This window comes from Lonchura striata, chromosome 9, assembly GCF_050655825.1.
Source record: "Lonchura striata isolate lonStrDom1 chromosome 9, ASM5065582v1, whole genome shotgun sequence".
Classification (NCBI taxonomy): domain Eukaryota; kingdom Metazoa; phylum Chordata; class Aves; order Passeriformes; family Estrildidae; genus Lonchura; species Lonchura striata.
The window spans coordinates 25,430,745-25,449,806 of record NC_140711.1 but is presented as its reverse complement, the minus strand read 5'-3'; the positions used below and the strand labels follow the sequence as shown (position 1 = coordinate 25,449,806).

At 37.6% G+C, this 19,062-nt stretch overlaps 1 protein-coding gene across 4 annotated transcripts in view; it reads right to left on the bottom strand.

The window, feature by feature from the left end:
- Positions 1-725: 725 nt before the first annotated feature.
- Positions 726-19,062, bottom strand: part of TBL1XR1 (TBL1X/Y related 1) — a 103,191-nt gene continuing 84,854 nt past the window's right edge. For all 4 annotated transcript variants that reach the window (XM_021548234.4, XM_021548235.4, XM_077785729.2 and 1 more), the window contains 14 exons: positions 18,675-18,777; positions 16,380-16,525; positions 14,734-14,953; positions 12,618-12,750; positions 11,310-11,451; positions 10,829-10,892; positions 10,630-10,727; positions 8,854-8,914; positions 7,600-7,721; positions 7,064-7,138; positions 4,534-4,661; positions 4,180-4,345; positions 3,273-3,374; positions 726-1,571 (listed from right to left, as the gene is read on the bottom strand). In XM_021548234.4, the coding sequence (XP_021403909.1) occupies positions 1,545-1,571; positions 3,273-3,374; positions 4,180-4,345; positions 4,534-4,661; positions 7,064-7,138; positions 7,600-7,721; positions 8,854-8,914; positions 10,630-10,727; positions 10,829-10,892; positions 11,310-11,451; positions 12,618-12,750; positions 14,734-14,953; positions 16,380-16,525; positions 18,675-18,732 (1,542 nt within the window). In that variant the 5' untranslated portion in view covers positions 18,733-18,777 and the 3' untranslated portion in view covers positions 726-1,544. The remainder of the gene's footprint in view (positions 1,572-3,272; positions 3,375-4,179; positions 4,346-4,533; positions 4,662-7,063; positions 7,139-7,599; positions 7,722-8,853; positions 8,915-10,629; positions 10,728-10,828; positions 10,893-11,309; positions 11,452-12,617; positions 12,751-14,733; positions 14,954-16,379; positions 16,526-18,674; positions 18,778-19,062) is intronic.

Sequence of the window (19,062 nt, the reverse complement as noted above, 5' to 3'; positions counted from 1 at the left end):
TAAAAGACACTATATAGTAGTGATTATTAAAAAAATAGCAGCTTACATCTACCCTATATTTGGAAAAAAATGTAGTCACGAGATACAATAAACTGCAGGACTGGAGCAGCAGGGGAATTAGTGCAAGTATTCATCTTTTAAATAAGCTGAATCACTGCTATTAAAATAAACTTGAAGCAAGTCCTCTGTTTAAGATCTTTCTTTTTAAAATCTAAGGTAGTAAACATTTTGCCTCTTAATGGCAGTGTTATCAAATATATGCCAAAGATTTCATTTTAATAAAGAAAAATTACATGAAATACTTTTAATACTGGAGTTTGGTTACATTTATAAATCTAAGCTCCTACAAATAATGATGGGCAACTCTCAAAGAAGCTGTGGCATGAACCCTTGTCCAGAAAGATCTTAACCTCTTAAACAAAATCCCCCAGCTATACTTTGCTCCTTTTCACAATAGTGCACAATTTAACCATATTTTAGCTATGGTCTTAAAGCAACAGAAGATGCATTTTTCCTCTATCTTTTTCTCTTTTTTTTTTGCATCCCTGTTTGTTTTCTTTTTCCTGTGTTTTTGTGCCCTTCTGTTCTTAAGTTTGGCAGAATTATGTCCCAAATAAGAAATTACTGCATTTCAGCCATGTCACCAGAAAATCAAACTTAGCATTATACCCATTTCCATCCTGCTTTGTAGATGAGGATGTGGAATATCACGCCACAAAGAAGGATTTTTTTTTTTTTTTTTTTTTAATTCTTCTCTCTCCCTAATCCCTTTTCCACCCTCCCTCTGTTCACAAAATTGTGCTCTGGGAGCCACAAAATGTACCAAACATTATCAGGTTCAAACTACCTCTTCAAAGAATGCATCAAAACATGTTTCAAAGAAATGCCTCTTTTTTTTTTTTTTTCCCAAGGTGAAAAAATATAAACAAGAAACTAAATCACTCCCTTACTTCATGCATCCGTAAACTTAACCAAAACAAAACAGAAAACCCAATGTTTAAAAGCGAAGAAAAAAAACTACTGCTGCAGATTTCTGTAAGTCCATTTTCTCTGTACACACAAACTGCTCAACTACTGAGAAGGAAAACAAAAATACCCCATAAATCCACATGAGAATGGATTTCATGGGGGAAGGGGTAATGAAGGCTGCCATTAGTATCTTCTGATTTTGGTATGTATATGGGTCTGCTCTTGTATATGGTATATTTCTCTCTCTCGCTCTCTTCTGTTTTTCATATCCAAAAACCTTTAAATGTTATTTTGGGGCACAGCAGATTCCAGCACTTGGTGAACAGGATTCACAAGCTGTGACAAAACTCTGTCATCCTCTTCAGGGTGTAATATTTTTTTTTTTTTCTTTCTCCTCTTTTTTTTTTTTTCCTCCTTTTTTTTTTTTATATACAGTATATGTATATATTTCTTTTACATTTGGCTGTAGTGGACTGGCCATGGTTCGATTGGGACTATAGCAGTACATGGGTCAGGGACAGTCATTTTGGCTATGTACACATTCATAGTCGGTCCATGGCTTCCAACTAAGAGCGCTATTTCCGGAGGTCTAGTACACAAACCTGCAAAGAGAGAGACACACATACAGCAGCTGCACAGCACCACGTGCTTCTGCAGCTCTGGGGGAATACCAGAGCAAAACCTGCCACAGGGATTGGGTAAGCTTAGCCTTGTATCTATCACAATGATTAAATAATGACCAGGTGAGCCCTCTATGAACTAAGGGCACTGCTGCCTCCAGAATTGCTATCAGAGCAGCAGCAATATCTTATGTAAGCTGTTTGTCTGTTATTAAATACTTTGAGGCTCAGAACTTACTCGAATCTAGTTTGTAAAAATAGAAAATGAAATTAAAGTACATGGACAAGTACTAAAATAGATCAGAAATCCAGTTAACGGTGTACAAATTCCAGTTTTAGTTTTCCCAAAATCTCCACTAAATAGTGCTTCTGGGTCTATCAGATAGAGAAATCTATCAGTAAAATGTAACCACACACCAGCTGCAAGCACATTTAAAACAGAGTGGAGGAGAAGGGCTTTTGCTACCTTCTACAATAGAGAACTAACTCTCTACAATGGAGAACAAAATAAGCCAAACATTTTTCAAAATACCAGAATCTAAGTGAAAACAAATGTATTCCAAGTACAATCAGCCTCTTGGGCCAAATTAATTGGAGGACTGGAAAGGTTACACAGCATGTATAAAAAAGGATCATCTGAGGAGAGTGACAATCAACTTCTACTCAGGATATGCCTTGAGCTTTTGTCCTTTTATGATATTCCCTATACTTAAAAGACTAAGATGATATAAAGACCAATCAAAATTAATTCTCTAAAATTTAGGCTTCTTAAAATCCAGAACTTCCTATTTTGTGATTTGAATTCTAACAAAACAACCTTACTTACAAGCAAGGAGCATTCAGGAGGGAATTGCTTTGGCACCTGTGCTAAGATGCCACCTGAGACTGCACTACTAAACTGCCAGGATGGCTTTTTGCTGATGTTTGTTAAAGGAAGCTGCAGCACTTCAGAACACAATTCCCTCATCAGCCTTATTTTATTTAATTTTGCTTTTCCTTAGGTTTTCCTCTTCTTTCTTTGCAAGACAGAGGCAAGCAAAAGCCCCAGGACTGTGCTCCTGATGCAGGCCCTACACATTCCCCTCCCACTGCAGCTCTCTGCAGGGCAGTGTCAGAGCAGCCAGGAGCTGATGCTCCAACACCCTGCAGTGAAATGACAGTGGGAGCATTCACGATTAGTTAAACATGATTTTGTTCCCTGCTTTTCCTAGGCAAAGTAAGCAGACTGATATTTATATATAGCTGCTGACATTTTTAGGAACTTTTTAATTACAAGCATTTAGAAATCTGCACTTTGTTTTGCTGTTGAATGCAATGCAGAAGGCATTTCATTCCTGTCATGCATTAAAATAATATCACCTACACTGAGCATTTTCCCTCAAAAAGGGCAGAGAAAAAAAAACAAATTTCTTTCCAAACCAGCCACACTGAACACACTGACATAGTAGGCACCAGAAGGAACAAAAAATATAGATTGGAGGTATCTCCACCTTCTGAGGTTTTTGGACTGGAATAAAGGTATTCTCCTTAAAATACCACAGCAGGTTTACAGTTGAAAATCTACAGGTGAGCTGGCTGTATTCAACCTTCAGCTAGAGAAGGAAATTTTGCCTCCATTGTTGGTTAAATGATTTCCAGAAGATGTTTGTTATTAGAACACCAGCCAAGTCAAGCAACACTTACTGAACCATCTGAAGCACTTGCTCCAACTTTGTCTCCTGCTGCATTCCAGCAAACCTCAAAAATCCCTCCTGTTCCCCGATAACTGTGAACTAGGGCACCTGTCTAAAAAAGGGACAAAGAAAGAAATTAATACAAAAAAATCAGAGTGAACAAGCACAATTTGTACATGTAACATTTCCCCACTGCTTTGAAAAGCTAGAATTCTCAGAAGAAAGTGGTCCAGAAGGGACTGTGGACAGTCTCAGCACCTTGGTCAACAACGTGGAACAACCATTGCATCTTGAGCTCCTGTGTTGGACGGGCAAAACTGGGCATGGTCACGACTACTTCCAATTACTAAAATGAACCTTTCAGAAATTAATACCCCATGCCCAATAGCCAGAGATTGCAGCATAACTGACAACAAGGTCTTTAGACTTTCAAACATTACAAGCCCTTTTTTTCTGTCAGAAAAACAGAACAAGTAATAGTATCCTTTTTGAGAAAGTTTCACAGAAATACTTACGTCATCATTATCTTCCCTCACTTTGCATTCTCTTGTTTGTCAGTGAAATTCAATGAAACAACCAATCAGATTAGTATGTCTACACCCATTCATCATTTATCACAAAAGCCCCTGTTTTATCAGGAATTTAAAATTCAGAGTTAATGAAGACTATTTTTAGATTAAATATGTTCTTAGAAAACTTTTTTCAAGGGGTGGGGTTTTGTTGGAGAGTTTTTAGTTGGGTCTTTTTGGTTTGTTTTTTATCTTTTTGGTTTTTTGCTAAGACAATGTAAAGACAAGTATTACTTCATCACAGCAAGCATTCAAAGTGAGAAATTACATGTACAACCATTAAAAGAAATTATCTCAAAACAAAGAGAAACCAAACCACAACCTCCTCAACACTGACAAGAGCAATACCTGTGTATTCCAGATGTGTACACATTTGTCAAAGGAGCCACTGGCCAGGTACCTGCCATCAGGACTGAAAGCTACACTGTACACAGGTTCTTGATGTTTTGTCAGAGTATGAATACAAATTCCTCTGTCTACATCCCATAACCTAACAGTAGAATCAAAGGATGCACTGTCAAGGGAAAAAAAAAACACATTAATTACATCTCAACACAACATATTTTTGTACTAATACAAACAGAATATGATTGACAATGATAAAGTTTCTTAGGTGCTTCAAAACATTCTGTGAACTTACATTTGTAGAAAATGAGGTAAAATAATGTTTAACAAGCATTTAAAATGAGGAATAAATAGTACCTTGCTAACATAAGATTGGCATTTGGATTATTTGTTCCTGGTCCTGTAGGACTCCATTTGATAGTATAAATTTCTTTGTTGTGTGCTTGTAAATCATGGACACAACTGTCTTGTTTCATACTCCAGATCTATGATAAAAAGAGAGGAAAACACAAATAATTTAGCACAATATTATACTAAAATATGTTTTACATGTTTCTTCTGTATCATTTGCAGGCTGGTTGGTCTTTTAGGCTACTCCAAACATTTACTATGAGTTCTAGATTTCTAGAGTAAGTATGCCAAATTTTATTCCAAGATGTTTCATTCTTTGTGTTCTAAGTCCCCAGTGAGGTTAATTAATAATAAAGGTGCTGCCTGTAGAAATCAAACTGCCTGAGTGAACTGTAAGCCCCTTGAAAAATGCAGGGATGAGAGCAGATGCTTAAATGAGAAGAGCAATATGTAAATGTTCACGTCTGAGTTTATAAAATATCATGGTCCTATTTTTAAATGAACTTCTTGCTACACAGACTGAGTGAAATAAAGGGATAGTAGAGAAATCTTCTGTTTTCATACAAATCCAGAGACACAAATACCACTATGGCATTTTCCTGACTTAGTATTTGCCAGATTTCGGTGTTCAGTACTTCACAGAGTTCATTAGAGGACTCCAACTACTGTATGATCATGCTCAACAAACAAAATAACTTTATTCTATTCAGAGTTTACATGTCTTCTACAGAAGGGATTTGGGAAGGCTTTTATACCTTTTCCTACATGTGACATTTGATACAGCAGATAACCACCAGAATGATATTTATAATAATATCTGCCGCAGTAATGCTTTTAGTTCACTTTTTGTTGGAAAAAGCTACCAGGAGCATGTTGAAGCCCATTCATGTTTAAGATGCAATTGAGGTGCATGTGTAAATAAATGGTGCTTTTCAGAAATGCTGCTTTGCTGAAGAGGAAATTGATTTTCAATGTGCAGATAGAACTGAAATTGTTTTCAGCTTAATAGTTTCAGTTTAATTCAGTTTAATCTAGCTTCTCTTCCCAAAACTAGCACAGATGAAAGAGTCCGTATCAGCTGCCCTAGAGAACATTATGTTATAGATAGAAACTGACCAAGTAAATAAATCACTAGGCACCTTCCATGTGCTTCCAAACCTGGTATTTATTCCTTCTGCCATTGAAAAGTGATCCACAAGTAATTAGTGATGTGTAGACTTATCCTCCAGCACTTGGCTTTTGAGTTAATCCTGAACAAAACAGTAACAATTCTTTCCAGCCTGGGCTCCATTCAAAATAGCCACCAAGAAGTTAATTACCTGAATCTCAAAAATGCTGACACATTCCCAATTGTCACCTCTTCTCATGAAGAGGCAGCAGCAACAGCAGCTCAAGCTCCAGACTGGAATTCATCACCCTGGAGTTTCAGCTGTTTAAGTATTAAATACCTGGCTCAAGCTGGCTATTTTGACTCCATCCCATGCCAGTGGAGAACAACTGATGCTCTCAGGGTTTTCCTCATCACACTTGACTTAAGACACTTAACTTAGGAAAGGATAACTTGCTCTTCAGCAGTGCTAGACAGTGCTGATGACTGGAGATGTCTAGACATCCAGCTTTAGACTGGAGGCTTAATGCTTAAGTGTTTGTATTTAGATAAGGTGATTTCCCTTGCCAGAGCCTGACCGTGTGCCAGCAGGAAGGATATGTGGCTACTCATTCAGCCATTCCCTGATTAAATAACAGTGAGCTGGATGGAATTAACTGTCCCAAGGGTTACTAGTAGGACAGTGCTGTCAATGTAAAAAATGTATCCTGAAACTCTACCAAGCACAGTGCTGAAGGTCCCAGTGAATGCAAAGCATCTGTACCATGGAAGCAGCACAGGCCTGTCAGGCATTAACAACCTCACTTCTGCTGGTGGCAGGTTTGTAAGGATCTCTAGAGTGCCCCGCAGTGACATGTGTAAGCAGCAGTGTCCTCTGCACTCACAAGTTTGCCCCTGTTGTACAAGAAAGCACACAGCTGTGAATCACTTGGAGGACAAGTGTAGGTGTGATAGAAAACTGCAGAATGACTCCTGATGAACTAGAAAAGCCCAGGAGTGCACATGGCCTCTGAAGAAACAACATGCCAAAGATCTTAACCAGAAAGAAGAGGAAAGCAGAAGAAAACCAGGAAAGGAGCAAGTCACCCATTCTTGTATGTGCTACCTGACATGCATTCCAACTGTTTTCTTTTAACCAAAAGCAACCATCAAGCGTGACAGCTTAATGATTAATGACCTGATTCTGTGAACAGCTAAAAGCACCTAATAAATCATGCTCCAAGTCTCAGGCTGGCAGCCTGTAACAAGCTCTCTAGACCAAAGCTTAGCCCTGATTAATACAGATTTCTAGGATTGCCTAACATTGTTATATTAAAAAAGAACAAATACTGGACACAGCAAGTACAGTGATACTGCCACCATGTCCAGGCTAATGGAGTGCATTCCAGAGTCTACAAAGACAAGGGCCAGCCCCAGAACTACCATTACCTTTAGAGTCATGTCATCAGAGCAGGATGCCAGCAGATTGCCAGTTGGATCCCATTTGATTGCATTTACTTCATTCTAAAAGTGAACAATGAGAGTAAGTTGGAGTCTTCCATTATAAAATTATAGCTTGCTTACAAAAGATAAAACTGGACAGCAATTATGAGCATTTGTGTAATTATCAGGATTTTAACACTTAATTTTTATTCATAACTTTGCCTTCAGTAACAACTAAGAGCTTTTTGCTATCCATTTATCACATTTTCCATGCATTCTTGTATACCACCTGGTAAAGTTTTTGGAGTTGCCATGCTTCTTCCAAAGCTCACTCTTGCACCCTGGCACTGGTAAAACAAGCTGCACATGGGGGTGAGAATTGTTCTGATAATCACAGAGACTGTGATTACTATAAGACCTTGACCACAATTACCTCTGTGTGCATCTACTGCCTGTAGCCAATTACACAAGTGCTGGGTATTGGTAAGTTTACTGAGCCCCAATCTCTCAGGAATAAAAATATCACTTTTTGCAGTACTTACTGTGTGACCCTGGAAGGTTTTGATGGGCCTATCTTGTCCTAGTTTACAAACGTGAATACACATGTCTGTACTGCAAGAGGCAAATGTGTTGTTACTCTGCCAATCAACATCTAATGCTGGTGCTAAAAGAAAAAGAAAGATATTTAAAGCTATGGTACACACTCTGCAGGAATCTGATGTACAAATTTAGCATGCACCACCTTGGAACATAAGGAAGCAATCATAAATTTTACAGCAGTTCTGAAGATAAACAATATGAACAGTAAAAAATGCAGCTAAAACGAGTCATACACTAAATGGAACAAATTTAATATAAGTCATCATATTATGGAACATATTTGAAATCAAAGTTACACAGAAGACAGTGCAGCAGGACATCAAGCTGTAGTTAAGTCATCTTTAAACAAACCTCAAGAGTCAGCACAAGGAACAGGTTCCCACAACTTCACACATCATCATGCATGAGCTCATCTCCACCAGCAGCTCCTGCTCGTGCTCAGGGATGGGTGAGGATTTATTTCCTTTCTTAATTCTAGTATTTAAGGTGTGGTAACTTGAAGCTTAATCATGGGCAACATCAAGCCAGCTATTTATGGCAGACAGCACAGAGAGAACTGCCTGGAGTAAATGCTGAGTTGATGTTTCTGACTGCTGTCATGGCACTGGAAATGTGGCACGAGGGGAAGGACTGGGAATGAGACACGTTTCTGAAAGCCCTTCAATGGCACGTCTGCCACCCTGTCCGTTCTGTTTTCCACCTAATTCTGGCAGGATTGCTCAGCATGCAGCCCACAGAACAATCTGTCTGACCTCCTGCACTCCCACCCCAGCTGGCCAGTGAACAGCTTTCAGCTGGCTTGTGACCAGACAATCCAGGGATAATGGGACACAGGGTGGGATCTCTGCAGCAGGAGGATGAAACGCAGTCCTTAGATGATAAACAATAATCCCCTGTGGCCTGGCCACATCATCTGTCTGCCATCATACTACAGAAAGTCAAGAATATTTGTATTATTTATCTCTTATGGCTTTGCTGGAACTGCAGTAAAACTACAAGTTATAAAATCAGAACAAATCTACCTTTGTTTACATTCTCAATATTCCAATATGGGAATAAGTAACCAAAGACTAGCTGTAAGATTTTTAAATTATGCAAATAAGTACCACAAACATCAGACTTTTAAATTTATTTTTTAAAATAACATGTTTTTGTCCTTTCAGATGAAAAATCTGAATGATGAAATCAAGACTTACCAGAATGAAAAGGAAACTGTTGCTTGGCTTCGCCAGTGTGGGCATCCCAAATAATTGTGGTCTGTGTTAAACAGATAAATAAATAATAAACAAACTTGTACAAATTGCTGATTCCCCCACAACTACCACCACTCACAAGTATGAGAATACCTACCCTGCCCACCATCACCCAAACCTACTCTTGATTATACATTTCTAGAGTTTGATCCAGTACTAAAAGAAATAGTAGTAGATGTACAGAAAACAGTAGAAAATTTAAGATTGCAGCAGAAAGATCTTTAGCCACAACATTTTGGGGTCTAGAGAAAAAGGGAATTTGTGGGCTTTTAAACAGTTTTATCCCCTTAGCCCTATTTATATTCTTGTCATCCATTCCACACACCTATTTTAAATTCAAATACTTGTATATTCAAATTACAGTATCAGCTCCTCACTTGCTCCTAAGGAGATGTTATTAACAATTAGTCACATATTGAAAAATTTAAGGGTGTAATTTCCTTTTATGTTGTTCTCTGCCAATACTTCCATAACCTTCTGGTTAAAGAAATCTTACATGACAAAATCGGTATCTTATCAGTATGTTATATGCCAATATCCCTGCCCTACCTCAATGATCAATGAAAATTTTAACACCAAATACAATGGAAGCATGAACTGACCACACAAAATTATGGAAAAGGAGCCTAAGGTTGGTCATTCTCTCTGCTAAAGTGGAATATTTTTCAAAGCATAATCTCAGTTTGTCTAAGTAGTTTTATTGACTGAAATAAGGTTTCTATTTCTTCCTTAATTATTTTCCTGCAAACGAAAGCTGTACCTCCACAAATATTTAAAAACTGGCATAACCATCACAGATGCCAAAAGAGTAAACACAATCCTTTCCATGCTTTGAGACATTAAATTTTCCTTCCTTTGTGCCAGCACAAGCATTTATAAAGCTGGCCAATAAAGCAAACCAAGTAAATGCATGCAGGGGAAAAACAAATAAAGGAGAAAATTTACTACTTTACATTGACACTGCCAGTTTTAAGTGGTTGTACTGAGGTTGCAGTTTGCCACTCTAAGAGAGAACCTTTGCTGACTTCTGCAACTTGAATCAGTTACAGAGGAAAAAATCAACTCTCCTAACTCTTGCTATAGTCTATTTGATTCTCTGGAATCACTTTAGGTGCATTTCCCCATCACTCTGTGCCCTTCCTACCATCCATACATAGAACCTCTCATACTAACAGCAGCTCTGAACTGGAAGACCTTGTAAACCTGAATTTGTTTAGACATGTGAAATAAAACACAGTAAACAATGAGCTCTGTGGCATTACACAACTGGCAGCTCCCCAGTCACATATATCAACTTCCCCTATGTTCCAGCTCTAATCTTTATACTTATTCTCAGGTTTGACTGATATCCAACTCAGCCTCGACCTACCCCTCTAGTACATTTATTTTTCCTAAGGCTTTGCATGAAGTGCTTCACTGAATTTAGATGGTTTGGTTTTACAAAGGTTTAATGTTTCTGGTTTCAATTAGTTTCCAACTCAGACTAACCTAAATGGGAAGAGATCAACAGACACTGTAATCTAGGAAATTAAAATATCTCAACAAACTACTATAAAACCCAAGGAAACATAGTTAAGCATAACAAGATCTTTGTAAGCACACATTTACATCCTATGCCTTTAGTGTCAGTTACTTACTTTGCATAGTTTTGCTATTTTGCTTACAGTTAGATTATAATGGTGAAGGAAAGAATTTTAATTTTACCAAAGATTATCTCACCTTGTCCACTCCTGCACTTAAAATGAAGTTTCCTTTCTTGTTCCATTTTAACGCAAATATAGGACCTTTATGTTGCCCTAAGGTGCTGGCAAGATTACCTGAAAATTTATATTGATATGAATACATTAAAAAATAAAAAACTATGCCGTGAGCCACAATATAGGAAAATATATCGTAAATTAAAAAGCATTTTGCTTACCATCTTTAGTCCATATCCTTGCAAAGCCATCGTAAGACCCAGTTGCTAGAAGTGTACCTTCACTCTGCCAGCAAAAAGGTTATTTATTTATTTATTTATTTTTACTGCTTAACTCAAAGAGCACTAAGCAAATTTGAGGTAGAATAGATCTGCATAGGATTTAGGATATTTTACTGACTGCAAGTTATTAGAAAGAAGTATAACAGAAGAAGTTACAAGAGTCATCAAAACAGAACTATTTCAGGTGCTGCCACAGAGGCACCGCTGCCGTCACCTAGAAGTTGCCCGTGAGGTGCTGTCGGCAGGGTTTTCCTGGGAGCACTGGAGCGCTGCCAGGAGCTCTGCTGCCAGGAGCTGTGCTGCCGGGAGCTGTGCTGCCGGGAGCTGTGCTGCCAGGAGCTGTGCTGCCAGGAGCTGTGCTGCCAGGAGCTGTGCTGCCAGGAGCTGTGCTGCCAGGAGCTCTGCTGCCAGGAGCACTTACGTTCCAGTCCAGCGAGGTCACGTCCTTGTTGCTGGGCACGTCCTGCCCGCCCTCGCGGATGCAGTGCCGCAGCACCAGCTGCGTGGAGCCGCTCGTGCTGTTCTCGCTCAGGTTCCAGATCCGCGCCGTCGAATCGCCGGACCTGCAGCACACCCGTGGGGACACAAACCCTGCGGGTCACCCGTGGGCCGGCCACGTGTGGGCATCGACACGTGTGGTTATAGTGACAGGCTGTAGTGTTAGGTAACATGCAGTGTGCCATATACCAATAATACACACTGTGCGGCATTATAATATGTGGTATGAAAAATAATAGAAAATATACATTGTACTTTTATATATACAGTCATATAAAGCACCATCTCTATTTTATACATATTACATATACACATTTATATTTACATTTTATGTATTACACATACTTTTAACATATATTACATTTATATGTACATTATAAAAATATTTATATAATATATATTATATATACTATACATTTTATATATATTACACATACATATATACACATATGTATATATAGTATGTAATATAGAATATAATGATATATGATACATGCTGCACAATATATATGCTATATGATGTATATTATAATATATAGACTATATATTATAATAAATATATTTATATATTATAACATTATATTATATTATATTTTATTATAAAACATTATATTATATTTTATTATATAACATTATATTATATTATATAACATTATATTATATTATATAACATTATATAACATTATATTATATAACATTATATTATATTATATTATATTATATTATATTATATTATATTATATTATATTATATTATATTATATTATATTATATTATATTATATTATATTATATATTGGTTATTTATTAATTATATATTAATAAGAAATAATAATAAAAGTCCATTTTAAAGCACTATTCTGTAAAGAACAAACACTGTGGCTATTTGATGTTTGGGGCAGGTATTCCCTGAGCCTTCTTCCCTTGCATAATCATCAATAATAATAATAATAAAAATCTCCATTTAAAAGCATAATAATAATAATAATAATAATAATAATAATCTAAATTTTAAATCACTAAAATAATATTATAACATTAATATTTAATAATTATAATAAAGATAATAATTATTATAATACTACTAATAATAATTTCAAAGCACTGTTTTCTACACAGCACCGTGCCATTTGACGCTCGGGGTAGGTGTACCCTGAGCCTGCTGCCTCCCATGCAGCAGCAGCGTGCCCCAGCACAGACCCTGCACACACTCACAGCAGGCAGTGCACATACCCTGAGGCCAGAAGGTCACTAACGGGATTCCAGGCACAGATGAACACTTCGGATTCGTGGCCACGCAGCACCACTGCCTTGTTGGGAGGGATTTCCACATCTCCATCTACTTCCATCATATCCGTGTGATTATCTGCATTATGGGAAACAACAGTACACAGAGGTGGATTTTAGTATTTGGGGATATTGTGATTCCTGTATGGTTCAGATTCTTCTGCCATGAGTGCAAGAATTCACAATTTATGTGATTCAAAAATTTGACAGAGCTGTCATGCTCTTTTATTTTTTAAGTTCCAATTAATGAAGCACTATAAACAGATGGGGAGTTTCGAAAATGTGAGAAAACTCTTCGCCCCTGTAAACCTTCCCCATCCGCATGGATTTAAATTTGGAGCTTTAGAATTAGGGCCAAAAGTGAATTTTTTGCTATGTTAAAAAATAAATGCTGTTACAAGTACTCTTGTTTTTCAGGCCCAATACTGCAGAGTACAATATGTTACTAGTCTAGCTTGTGCTGAAAGAATACATTTATAACACATTCATTTTCAAAAATCTCTCTTTTCACCAATTGCAGTCTAACAGGTTTTAAATCCGTATCTCTGACACTCCATTTACAAAATGCCTTTAATGAATATAATTACATTTGGTGATAGAGTTAACATAACCAAGCTTCTCAAACTTCATCAGCAATTACCATGGAATTATGGCAGTGTAACTTTCTGCGTGGAAGTGAGATTGAAACCATATTGTTCTGTAGAACGTACTAGGGGTAATTCAACTGACAAAATAGTTTTCTTGGCATCTACCATCAATCATTTTCTATTATTAAAAATAAATTCATGATGAGTGCAAATGCAGAATGTAAGGAATGCTGCACAGTTCACCTGCTCCATATTTATTCACTGCAGTTAAAGAAAACATTTCACAGCTATTGCTTAATTTAGCATTAAGGGTTTCTGCCACTGTTTGTGAATGTGAGAAAATAGAGGAGGCTATTAAAACATCAGTATTTTTTCAGAAAGAGCACCAACATAAAGCATTGCTTCAGTCAGAGGATCTGTGCCAGTCTGAAGTGCTGTACAGCCAGCAGGGGTTGCTGGTAGATCACATTTAACAGGGCTGAGATCCAAGGTCTACCTCTATCCAGCTCACAGTTATCAAGTAAACACTCCTTTGAGATTTTTAAATTAAAGCATCAAAGTAGAGACCTCATTTGTTTCAGCCAAAGAACATTTCTAGCTTTTTATCATATATACTAACGAAAAAAATCTAGTAAAATCAGTCTGTAAAACTTGTACGTGGCTCAATATTAGTATTTTCTCCAAAATGGCATTTTTTCAGGTGTTTTTACAGAAAGAACTGTAAATCCCACACTTAAACATACAATTCAGGCTTCCAGAAGAGTATTTACAAAATCACAGTTTAATGCCTGACCCAAACTTTTCCATACTAAGCCTTATTGCAAGATATGTTCTTTTGACCAGTGATGACAAACAGAACCCATTTATTTCACCAATCACAACTGAAATGGAATTCATGAATAAAGCAAACTTGAGAGCAGTTGCATCGAGCAATTTTGAATAAAAAAATAATGAAATTGATAAAAGTGACAAGGGACACAGGGCTTGTCCCAGCAACCCCTGACCTCAATATCACTAGAACAGCTCTTGGATTCATGTGTTTTACAGAACTTTTTGGAAGAAGTTTGAAGAGCTTCGCCAGCAATACTCAGTTTTAACCGGCCATGGACTGGCAGACTCCTTTCCTCATTTCTTGTACAGGAGTCTTTTTTTTCTTTTTCTCCTTTTTATGCAAGGGCCCTGTGACAAACATTTAGGTGATGGAAAAGAAGCAGTACTGGAACTGAGACCAGTCAAGGGAATATTGTGAATTAATGAATTCAGAACTTTGATTCCTGCAACCCCAGATATCAAAAATGGAGACAGCCAAAGGTGAGACACGATCTGTTCAAGGATGACCCATGATGAAGGAATTCTCAGCAAGATGAAGGGTTACTCCAAACTCCACATTTTTACCTCATTGTCTACAAGCTCATACAATGATAAACAACTACAAAGTGCTAACCCAGCTTAAAGCAATTTCTGTCTCAACTTACTTGCTATAGTGTGTGCTCCGTTTTCCTCTCCATTTGCAGTATTTTCTCCATTTTTTGCTGATCCCTGTTGGTTGGTAGCAGCTGCAGCTGCAGCAGCTGCTGCCTGCTGTTGTGCAAGTTTGTCTCTGTAGGCCTGTTGTCTTGTCTGTACCACATCAGGCATCACTGCATCTATCAGTGAGAGAGACTCTATCGGCCTACCATCAAACAAGGTACCATCCTAAATTACAGCACAGGGAGAAAAGAAAAAAAAAAGATAACACCAAGTACAAATTAACATTATGGACAAAGATTCCAAGCAAAACTAAAGAAAATATTTTGATTTAATATAATAAACACCATATGGTGTTGGAAGTGGTATCTCATCATTGTTGTGGTCAGGACTGGAATTTTAGTTTAAAGTGGCCACCATAAATATGTAAAAAAAGCCACCACAGGCCTCTGGGAGAGTCTGTGGAATCAAAAGTTACTTGTTTTGACTTTGCTGAATTGCCTGCTAAAGCAAAAAATTCTGTAAGCTATCTATGAATACGATTTCAAACATGAATGGCTGCAGCAAAATCTAATGGTTTGTTTGGAGTGAGAGCTGCAAACATTGCAACTCGGGTCACTGACTTGTGAAGTTATAGTCTTATTAGACTAATACTTTCCATAAACATATTATCTGGGGAGTTGACTAGTTTTCTTCCTTTTTTTAAACTGTGCTGGCATGCTTTCAAACAACAAGGAAGAATTTTATCCTGAAATGGACAAGACCCAGTTAAAAATACCCTTATACATATGCTAGGGCTTTGTAAGGATCTATTTTTAGTGAATACAAGGATTCCTTGCAATAAATATAGGGTCTTCTTCTATTCCTACCACTTGCTTTATTTTTCTGAGGCTTCCTAAAGGAAAGAATTTGCTTCACTAGGACTGTGAAAACCACACAAACAGCAGACATAAGGGAGGACTGGAAAGTGAGCAGAATTAATGGGGGGAAAAAAAAGTTTCCTTCAGTAATCTGACTGACACACAGACAGGTTTCTCACCTTCCAGGCAAAAATGAGAATGGAAATTGAGGGAGAGTGTCTGCAGCATCAGGCAGGAAGATACATAGCTTTCTGTACTGCTGGAATAACCATTTAAACATCAAATTTAACAGATCCTGCTCAAGATGAATTAGCCAGCTGAGGCAAAAGGCAAACTGGCATATACCTTCAGCCTTCCTGCCACAAATCCAAAGCCTCTCTCTCCTTGGAAATCTTGCCTCTGGGCTCACATTACTTCACTGTGATGACACAAGAGCCCAAACAAAAGCTGCACAGTGCTCTCCCCACATCCCTAGTGCCAGTCTACAAAACTAAAAAATGAAGAGATTACTGGTCTCAATTATCCTAGGATGCACTACAACATTAGAGTAGGGTCAAATCTCTGCAGACAATGGACCTTTAAGCAATGAGCCACAGCACCATGCCTGGTGTTGTGCACTGGGCAGAACCCCCACCCAGCTGTGTCACTCTGGTTCCACCACTAGAGTCATGGTGAGCAACAGAAGCAGGGAATCTGAAGTAAAAGTAAATAGGACACAAGAAAGTTAAAAAATATTAACATTCAAACTTACTGCAAGCAAGGACACAACGCTCCAGCAGGCAAAGCCTCCTTACCTCATTAATACTGACTTCTGCCTCTACATACTGCAGACCTTTCTGGATGATGGAAATCAAAGCAGCTGGTGGCACCAGAGCACCATTTATATTAGACTGGCTGATATGGCTCTCTATACCAAAGGTAAATGCTGAATGGGAAAACCCTAAAGACAAGGCAAAGACATCAGAATTGATTTACAGATAGACAATGCTACTTGCTGTACCACGGTCAGACCTTCTGTTAAAAACCTGTGCAAATTATACCAAATAAATGCTATACTTGTCAAAAACTTGTCAAAACACCTCAATTCCCTCATAGTTTAAATGTACAAAGACAGAAAAGCAAAGTTCGTCTATAAACACAACAATTATTAATTACAGTATCAATGGCAAAACATTTGTGCACGAGTCAATATAAAATACACAATTCACTGTAGCATTTAAATATGTTTGTATATTCAAAAACTAAATGTTTTGACATTGTATCATATGTAGTATTTAATTAAAAAATATATATCCAAGACACAAGACTCACTTGCTATTTTCACTCACTGATTTGATACCCATCAAAGTGAAATGGATCTGTCTGTGAACAGAATTCAGCTCATGGTACAGTGCTGCCATAATTGTACATGCTCTGGCATTTAGAGCTACATCAGCACTGTGCACTGATTAAGAAGTGGCAAACATGTTATGGTGCAGCAATGGTAGCTGCTTGCTATTTATTTGAACACCTTGAGAAAGTGAATTTAAGCAAGAGAAAAATAGTTGTTTCAGCAAGTTAACTATTGTCATGGCATTTTTTCTTAAACCATTTTATTTTTTTTCCTTTTTCCCTGCCACGTAAGCAAGAAGCTGCCTGCAAATTTTCAAATGAAGATGAAGCAATTTTGTAAGTTTGGCTTCTATGACAAAAGCAATTTGCAACTGGCATAAGAGTGTGTAGTAGTTTTCAGTACATTCAGGCAGAAAAATGAGGTTTTGCTTTCTTTTGACAAGCAGAAACTGTAAAAGTCTGCCATCCACCATTGCTTCTGGTGCTTCTCTTCTCAATTTGGGAAGTCCATGAGCAGTGGACATATGTTGCATCAGTCAAATGCATTTCCAACAAGCCTGAAGCCACCTATCAGCAATCACTAAACAAAAACTATGAATCAATAAACATTGAAACACCAAGGTAAAATATGAAATATATGTGTATATTTTCTTATATATCTGTATGTATATACATTAAAGATGATCTCTTAAAGCTCCAGTCTTAAATAACAGTGTATTTTGCTTTAATATGCAGATTTCTTTTATGTACTGCTGAGATCATATTCCCTCCTTCCAGCTGACAATCATCACTTGTTCATTTACTAGGGCATGCCCTGACTTCCAGTCAGATCTTCCCATTCTAAATGTAGGCTGTGTTAAGCAATCAATATCACAGTTGTGAGTAAAAGATGATGTTGTCTCTTACAGAGCTTCACAAATAACCACCACCACAAAACTCCCTGAAGCCATATGGCTGCATCTAGAAACCCAAACATGCAACACAAACTCAAACTGCTGATCCGACTGGGCTGGGGAAGCTTTAAAAATAAGGCAGCACTGCTGCATTCTTGTGTTGTACAGACACAGTCAGTGTGGAGGGATATGATAAGAAAAAGGTTTATTTTCAAGTCTGACAACATTCAAGTGTCTTTTGCTCTTTCTTCTAAGAAGCAGGAGAATCCAGCTACTCAGAAGGACAAGATCCTCCAAAAAAAGGTCCTGGAGGGATGGAGGCTTTTTGGGTTATTCCTCTAAAAAATCTGTTTATCTCTATTTAGAGTCAAGTGATACAAGCCATAGTCACAGTTGTCACTTCTTCCTTTCAAACACAGCCACATCTGCCCTCCCAGTCATGTTCAGGCAAGGAATTCGGCTACACAAGACCAGCTGGCAGAAACACCATCACTCCAAAACAACAGGAAAAACCAGCATTTTGCTGATCTTTCTATTTTCTTCTTCAGGCAGCCCTGAAGAAAATGGTGCAAAGTGCCATCATCACCCTGCAGAGAAGCGATCTCCAGAAAAATGCATTTTAGCAATCGAGTGAGTCCTTGACTGCCATCTGAAGACTACAAATGACTAAATCTGATTAAGTTACAGAAGGTAACTTGGCAGGAATTCATTCTCTTGTTGAGAAGAAACACCAAGAAACAGTTCAGACAGAAGCACATGCCTACTGGCAAAATAGTTAAATAAGCCTGTGTTTGCTAAAGCCAGTTGCAGATGAAGATCAAATAAATTATGCATTGTTTAATAACCAGAAGTGTAAAAACTCACCTGACTCTTGCAAGTATCTATATACCAGGAAGTTAACCTCATCACTGCTTATACTCATCTTTATTCCCAGTTAAACCATGAGGTCACAACAAAGGACACAACCCTGCAAATAATAAAAAAAAAGTAGGTCAATTAAGTATTTTTAGTACCTAATAGGTATTTCCCAACAAATGCTATATTTATAAAGTAAGTAGCTCCCTGGCAGCATTGACAATGGCTTTATTTTATAATGCAAATAAGTCTACTGGAGTCATTAAAAAGTCATTTGTCTCACCACAAAATAAAGGTCAGTAAATTAAATATTAATGGGACAGATTCTCATACGATGCAAGTTGGTATGGACTGGGGAACTCTGCTGTTTAATACCAGTACTAAAAAAGGCTTCATA